At 35.2% G+C, this 8,311-nt stretch overlaps 1 protein-coding gene across 1 annotated transcript; it reads right to left on the reverse strand.

The window, feature by feature from the left end:
* Positions 1 to 7,704: 7,704 nt before the first annotated feature.
* On the reverse strand, positions 7,705 to 7,863 carry LOC141423032 (keratin-associated protein 19-7-like). The gene has a single exon (XM_074072345.1). The coding sequence runs from the start codon at positions 7,861 to 7,863 to the stop codon at positions 7,705 to 7,707; it is 159 nt and encodes a 52-aa protein (XP_073928446.1).
* Positions 7,864 to 8,311: the final 448 nt, after the last annotated feature.

Below are 8,311 nucleotides of genomic sequence, written 5' to 3' on the forward strand. Positions count from 1 at the left end.
CCCTTTTGTTAATCTTGAGAGATTTTTCTGACAAGGATAAGTTGCCACACAGACATCATTTTGGTAGCTGAATCAATCAGAGGGATCAATTTTCAGGAATCTAACAATACTTGCTAAGCTTGAGGAACAACTAGTTGAGCCAATTTGCCTCTTGATCTGGTCATTCCAGTGGACTTAAATTTATGATCACCCTGGATTGTGTCAGTTTCCAAGTGCTGTACTTACTTCAATCCTGTTTATCTTCTCCAAAGAATTCTACTTTTTGTTCAAAAGCCACAGCTATGATTAACTTTGTGGAACACTAACCTGGTTTCTAAACTGTGCCTTGTGTTTTCCAAATTTACAAATCTATTCTGCACCAGAATAAAACCATCTTTGCCTTTTGAAGCTTTTTTTTTTTTTAAATGATTTCTTGGTTTGCAAGAGACTGGAAAGAATTCAGTGTTCTGGGTGTCCCCCTACTCATTATTAATCTTGTACAGATATAACTTTTGCAATTGCCTTCAGCCACCAGCACAGAAATTTTGCTGCATAGACCTTTCTTAGCCTGTCATCACTTCTACAACTTTGGGAAAATGTCCCCTCTGACCTGTTATGGAGCTATCTTGCTAAAGTATCAGAAAATTTTAAGCTTCCTACCACAATTTACTCTATGATTTAGGGGCACAGCATGATGGTATTTTATCTACATTCATACAAAGCTAGTCAAGTTGAAATTCTGTAATTATGAGGTAAATAAATAAATAATGAATTAGCTCAGCATAACATTCAAAGTCAGTAAATCTAAAGAGTGATGGTAAGTTTCAAATTTATTCTTTTCATCTTTTCTTTTTGGTGTTGGGATTGAACCCAGAGTCTTGCACATGCTAGGTAGGCATGCTACCTCTGTGATGTATCTTTAATACTTACCTGTTTAGTTTTTAGACTGATGGACATCTTTCACTTGCTGAGATACCACTATATACAGATTGAAAAAATATTCTGTGATCTGTCTCTAAGGAGGGCATGCAAAGAATTGAGGGGCAGATTGCTAAAGTAGGAATTACATAATGAACTACAAATATTTCCTCTAAAAGGAGTAATATAGCTACTGATAGATCTCAAGTGTTAGCCTTTATCAGATAGGAAAAAAAGTTGGCCTTTGAGAGTGATCTCGGGAAATTTCTAGCACATTTTTTGCAAATGACCAATATGGATCCAACATCTCTGACAGAACATGAGGATCATGTTCTAAATGGCTGCTTCCTCGGCATGCTGTAGATGGGATTTATGGTATATTCTAAGACCTGGGGGCCGTAGAGGCTTCCCCACATGTCATCACTACAACATCTGTTGTGTATTGTGATCTTTATGATATTCTATAAGACCCTCTTGATTTTAACTCTGTAAAGGCAAAAGATAGCCCATTGCCTGGACTGATTGTCTGCATTTCAGAATTTAGGATACTCTGGAAATTTTGGCTGAATGAATAAATATTTGAATGAAAGGAAAATAGTTAACAATTCTCTCTCAGTAGTGGATTTCCACATTATGACTTCCATCTAATTTGCTTTTTAATTTTTCTTCTCCTCTTTAACTGCTTTACAATATCCTTCTTTCATTCACTTCTAAAAAAGTCAGAATACTGTATTTCTGAAGTTGCTATACACTTTATCCTATTACTTCCAAATCCATATTTCAAGCTTTGGGTTATAAATTTTTATAACAAGTGGACACTATTTTTTTTATTTTACCTTCTCCCAGTTAACACAAATACCTGTACCCAATTGATTTTCAAATGCTCCTACCCCCATATCATATCTGCTATTAGCCTCAACAATCCATCAGTTGCTGGTTTTCCAATCTAAGGCTCATTGTGTTTTCCTTCTATAGTTTTTTTTTTCCTTATCTCACATCATTCCTACACTGCATGAACAAGTCTGTAAATTCTATCCTTTAAAAATCAAGTCCTCTTTAAGATCTTAGTTGCTATTTCTTTCTACCTATGACCTGATATTGGCTGTGTAAGCAGTCTCCTAAATGTTATGTTAATCTGGGTCATCTGTGTGGTCAACTTCTTCATTTACCTGCTATAATGAATTTGGAAAATGTAAGTTTCTGAGGGAAACTTTTTAAAGCAGTATTTAGGGAATCCCATGTCAAAATGCATATATTCTTGATATTCTGGTTTTTGTTCATTGTCCGGGGCTTCATTACTTGTCACTTGCAACCTCTAGCAATATCATCAAATCACTCTGAAAACCTGTACTTTTTCAGTGAACACACATTCTGTTCCTCCTGTTTGCATATACACTGTGTTTCTACTATATTTCTTCTTAGTCAAGAATTTATTCAGATGTAACTTCCGTTGAGAACATTTTTGATCCCTGTCTGTGTTCTTGCATCTTTCTTTCTTGCATATAGACAGGAATCTTCTCTGTGTTTCTACTTGGCTGTTACATCTCCTTTCATGTTGTAGTTTACATGTTCATGTACACATTTGTTTTCTCACTTAACATGCATTTTCATGTAAGTAGTGCTAAGACCTCATGGGAAGTTTTATTAGCAGTTGCTCAATAAATATCTATTGGACAAGTAAGTAATAAATTGAAAAAATATCAACATTGGCCAGGCTAGGGTAAATGAATTTAATGAAAAATGAACCTGGTGGTCTCTTTATAACACATGCAATAATGTAATTTATCAGCTTTATAATTATGGAAAAATCATTATCAAAATGTAGTTAATCTAGGACATTGATGTAGATATAATGAGGATGTAATAATCCACACTTGTTGCCACAGATTGGATCAGATCATTAACAATTCAAATTAAGTTAACTGGTATCATCTAAAAGGATGGTAGGACAGAATATTTCTCAAGAAAATGGGCTCAATAGATACTCAGTAGTCCATGACTGTGGAAAAGTATCTTTTGTAATAATATTAGTGGTGACTAATCCATACCCATCACAGCTATCTCTGTAGCCACAACCCATAATTCTAAAAGCATAAAAGTGATACACATGACATATCCATGGCATGGCCACAGCCCAGCCTTTCATATCTGTTGTAATAGTAGCACATTGTGCCAGAATTGAAGTTTTAGTTTAGGAGCAAAGAATAATTTTAGTAACTAAGCACCCTAAATTCTGCTGAGTCTTTTATACAATCATCTTGGTGAAGTTGTTTCTGATATCCTCAAATTGGCCAACTTGTATTTAACAATCTCATTAATCATATTTTATTAGATAAAGATTTTATCATTGAAAACTGACAGTATGTTAAGATCCTCCTCCAAAATTGATGTGCTTTAAATAAAAAGCAAAAAATGCTGAGCTCAATGACTTGTTCACACTGATGCTGTTAACCTTTGCAAACATGCTCTCTGGCATCATGTGGAGAAGGCAAATGCCACCTCTTGATGACTTTGCTAATAATATTCTTCATCTTATATGCAGAGCTAAAACAACCAACACAGCTGTGATGTTATCTATATAAATCTTAGGAGCAAATGATGCATTTTATGTTAAACTAAAACCTATGCCATTCACATATTACTCTGTGGTCTTTGTATTGCTGTGTTTTCTTGAAAGTAATGTCACTTGTATAATTATTCCTTTCTTACACAAGTGGTACAGCCATTTATTTAAAAAGTGCTTTAATTGATAATCTGTACCTGCATCAGAGTATATGCAGCTTTCTTCATAGATGAGAAAATCACTGACAATCTATTTGACTCCAAGATCATAGGAAAATAAAGTAGACATTTTGAGGCACAACTGTGACAGAGGGCATGACTATTAATTTTTTGGTAAAGTACTGGTGTTGTATGTGACATGTACTTGTACATAGAACTAATTTTTGAGAGACAAATTGAATTTGGATATTTTCTGCTATGGTTTGAAAATGATGCCAAGGGATCATGTGTTTGATATACCATTCCCAATGCAATAGTGTGGAAAGGTCAAACCTGTAATAGATGATTAAGTTTTGAGGAAAGAATATGAATGAATTAATGTCACTATCACTGGAATGCATTCCCTATTGATGGAGTCGTTTCCTGATAAAGGATGAGCTCACATGTGCCTTCCCTTCTCTCTCTCTTGTGTGTTCTTTCTCTTCCTCCTTCTTCCCAGCAAGAAGGCCCATGCTTTATATGGGACACTTTACTTTGAAATCCACAAACTCCAGAATTATAAGAAATAAATCTCTGTTCTTTTTACATCATCATGTCTCAGGTATTCTGCTGTAGCAGAGTAAAGTGAACTAAGACAGTATCATTTCTCAGCATTGAAAACAATTGTGAATTTTCCTTTATCATTGTCCTCTTGGGTCATGCTTGATTTGGGTAGTCATCTACTTCTAGGTATTATCCATTAGCATTTGGTGGACCTATTTGTAATCCAGGAGATTTTTTCTTTATTCTCCAAATAAAACAGCACGAGCAGTACACAAGGCACCCAGTGAACACTTATGAGCCTTGTCTTGCTTTTAATATTCTGAAAACTAGCAGCTACTTTATTCCTCTCTAAAGGGGTAGAAGATAAAATATTTTGCTTTGGAAATACAAAGGGACAATAAGTATTATGTCTCTAGCTTAGTGGTGAGAGGGGCCAAATATAGCAACTTGTCTTTCGTTCAGATCAATGGACCCTTAGCAATTTCACTGGTGTGGAAAATCATTGAAGTTTTATAAGATATTTTTCCTATTTTCTGTCATTTATGCATCTTCCCAAGAGGCCTGTAATACTTGCTAATTCTTCCTTACTGTGTTCAATCACCATGTTATCATCAATATAGTCAAGTATTGTATCCCTTGGAAGGCAGTGGCTTTCATGATCCCTGGAGACAAATTTATGCCTCAGGGCTGAGGTTAGCTTGTTTTTGAGACAGGACAGGAAAAGAGTACTACTGGTCCTTCCATCTGAATGCAATGTGATTTTGGAGTTCTTCTTTTGTATTGTAAAAAAACCACTGCTACCTAAAAAGTATATACTCAGTTCTAGGGAATGTTTGTTTGCTCCAAAAAAGAAATCACATCTGAAATACCAGCTATGTCTGGAGTAATTACTAGATTAAGTTTCTGATAGCCTGTTCCCATTCTTCCACCCACATTTCATTAGAGGACATACAGGCAAATTGAATAAGATGTGGTAGAAATCACCACTCTTGCAACTATCAAGACTTTAATGATGAATGAATTGTGTCTCACAAAAAGACATGTTGGTATCTGTGAATGTGGACTTCTTTGTAAATAAAATTTTTGCAGATTTAATCAAGCCAAGATGAGGTGGTACTGAATTAGGGAACATCCTAAATCCAATCACTGGTGTCTTAATGATAAAGTCATGTGTGGAAACAGAGACATGCCATCTAAAAAAATGGAGGCAGAGATTGTCCTGGTGTATCTATATACCAAGAATTTCTAGTAATCACCAGAGGCTAGCAAGAGGCAAGGAGGACTCCCTCCAGAGTCTTCAGAGACATCATAGCCAATTTGAAAGCTCAATTTTAAATTTCCAGTCTCTAGAATAGAGAATAAATTTCTGTAGTTTTAAGCCACCAAATGAATGGTACTTTGCAATATCTGTCATAAAAGACTACTTTGGTGACATTAATTTCTGTAATCTTTTCAGAAATAAATATTCTTTGTTTATCATTTTCATAGGAAGAGGTATATAGAGTGGTTTCCACTTTTCTTTCCTACCATAGCAGACTTCACTATGTGTGTCTGTGTGTGTGCTTGTGTCTGTATATAGAGAGGCATAATTCAAGTATAACTGCCAATTTTCAACTTTTGTCCAAATATGGACTTTCTTGAAAAATCAAATAAAGATACTGAGTTGTTTAATAAAAATGAGAATTCACCCTTCTGGTAGCCTACTAGATTAAATTTCATTCACAAGAGTATTTCTGGCAGGAGATTTCAGGGAAACCCTAAAATTAATAGGAAAATATATGATTTTCATGCTTTTGATGGGATACTTGGAAATATAAAATTTAGTTGTAAAACAAAATGTAAGAAAAGTTGCTTAGACCTAGTTTTTCAGGATGATAACCAGGTATGTGTTGTTCAGGAATCCCCAGATATAAAGTACAGGTAGCTACTCAGCATGTCACCTACAGATTAAAAGTTCATTCAGTCACCTTGCCTTTGAACTTGAGGGGATAATCAGAGCATGCAGGTCATTCAGCAGCATAGCTTGAATGACTACCCAACTCTTGGGGGACAGAAAAATCCTATTGCCTGAGGCATCTGGAAATGTATGAAGAAAAAGAAGTCTTACTAACTATAAGGCTTAACCTGACATTCACAGCAGAAGCTGTGAATGCATGTGAAACCAAGAAGAAATAGGTTTTCCCAATGGCTTTACTAAAATGAGCAAAACATTCTGTCAATGCAGTGACTTCATATGCATAAAAACTTACAACATGTATACAAATATGTGCTATGTACAGAAATTAATGTAAGAGTAAGTAGTATTATCAACGGGAAAGTTTGTTGGAAAATAAAGAGAATTTTTTTCACATGACTGTTGTTGGGTTAAGATATTAACAAACATGGAATAGTATTACTTTATGAAAGAAACACTCTTCGATACATAATATACCCCTGATGTATATTATCAATTGAGATTGATAATCAACTGAGATTGAGATGTGTCATATCCAGAATTGTTTCTCCAAGTATCCTAGTGTCTGTTTCTCATGAATTGTGATGGAATTACAAAACAAAATACTGGAAGTAGAGTCTGAATCAATGGAAGAGAAATCCAGGTTGAATTACTTAGGAAGCTGCATAGAATGATGGTTGGGTGACTGCAAGGTATGAGATAGCAGTCAGTCACCACTGTGCCATAGCCAGGATGATGCTAGTTTCTGGGGTAGAGGTAGGTGTGGTAGGTGGTAGGTAAATTCAGGTGCAAAATTCCAAGGAGTCTGAGAACTCAAGTTAGAATCTTACCTTATATGTTATTATGAAGTTTATCAATTTAGAAGAATAAATATCAGGTCATATTTGATGTGTTACTACTTGAAACATTGGCTCATATTTCAGACTATAAGCCTGTGAGTCCCCATTTGGATTCTTCCTCTGACCACTGCAAATGTTAGTGCTGATCCTGCATGGACACCTGGATTTTGGGGCAAAATCTCTAACTCAGAATCCCTAAAGGTAGTAGTTTTTTGTTATTGTTTTTCTTTTGTCACCATTATCTTTATTTCTGCTTCTCTCTGGTACTCCTTCAGTGTCTCTGTTCCCCTTTCCTTTTTTCCAATCATAACACACACACACACACACACATGGGCACACTGACACACAAATAAAACAAAATAAAACACAAAAACCCACAAATGTTTACAAAATACATAAACACAGAAACATTAAAAAGCCTCTGAGGAAATAGTAGATATGATGTTAAATAGAGTTTATTGAAATAAGAGCCAGCATTTTTTACATTCATACATTTTAAACAAGGTTAATGAGACTATGTTGGAATTATGTTAGAAACACAATATAAAAACAAAAACAATTGTAAAAATATATAAATTGAGGTATTTTGAAAATTTTGATTAACAAAGGCATCAACATACCAAAGCTAAATTATGCTTTTTCAGGTAAACCTAGATGAGCCAACATTTTATGAAAAATATGACAGTGAGGCTAACTTCATACTTGGTGGAAGTAGAATGAGTCTTGGGGCTGAATGGGCCCCAAGATTTCTCAGTAGAATCCATAGGACCAATATCTTCCGTAGGAAGATGGACAACAGCAGCCATAGCTATATCCTCTATAGCCACAGCCACAGTCATAGCCAAGGCCATAGCCCAGGCCACCATAGACACAGCCCAGGCCACCATAGTAGTTTCCACAATAGCACATGGTGTCAGAAGTGGAAAATATAGTTGAAAAGCAGAGAATATCTGCTTAGCTTGAATATGATCACCTGCAAGTATGAGGCCTTTTATATCCTGTGGGTGGGGCAAACCACAGACTTTGCTGATATAATATTTGGAATAAATTCCACAAGGAAAATATACTGACATTTTTGGTTTCTTAGGAAAGGAGTGGTACTCATAAGTAAGATTCCTTTGTTGTTATATCAAGTGTGTCAAAGTTAAATTATGTGATTCTGTAAGACATTTTCCCTCTATTTTGAAAACCAATTTACTCTATGTGTGATTAAGTTTGATTATCAGTTTATTATTCTCTTCCTTCTCCCAAGTAACATTAGGTTTGCAAGCTTACAGACTGCATTTCCTGAATTGCAAAACAAGAATTTTCATGAAATTCCAATGATGAGAGAGCTGAATGAGATTTTGAAGTCATT

The sequence above is a fragment of the Castor canadensis genome, chromosome 5 (genome assembly GCF_047511655.1).
Source record: "Castor canadensis chromosome 5, mCasCan1.hap1v2, whole genome shotgun sequence".
NCBI classification, from domain to species: domain Eukaryota; kingdom Metazoa; phylum Chordata; class Mammalia; order Rodentia; family Castoridae; genus Castor; species Castor canadensis.

What these genes read in the sequence shown, in the direction of transcription:
- LOC141423032 (XM_074072345.1), bottom strand. Translation starts at nt 7,863, where the DNA reads ATGTGCTATTGTGGAAACTACTATGGTGGCCTGGGCTGTGTCTATGGT.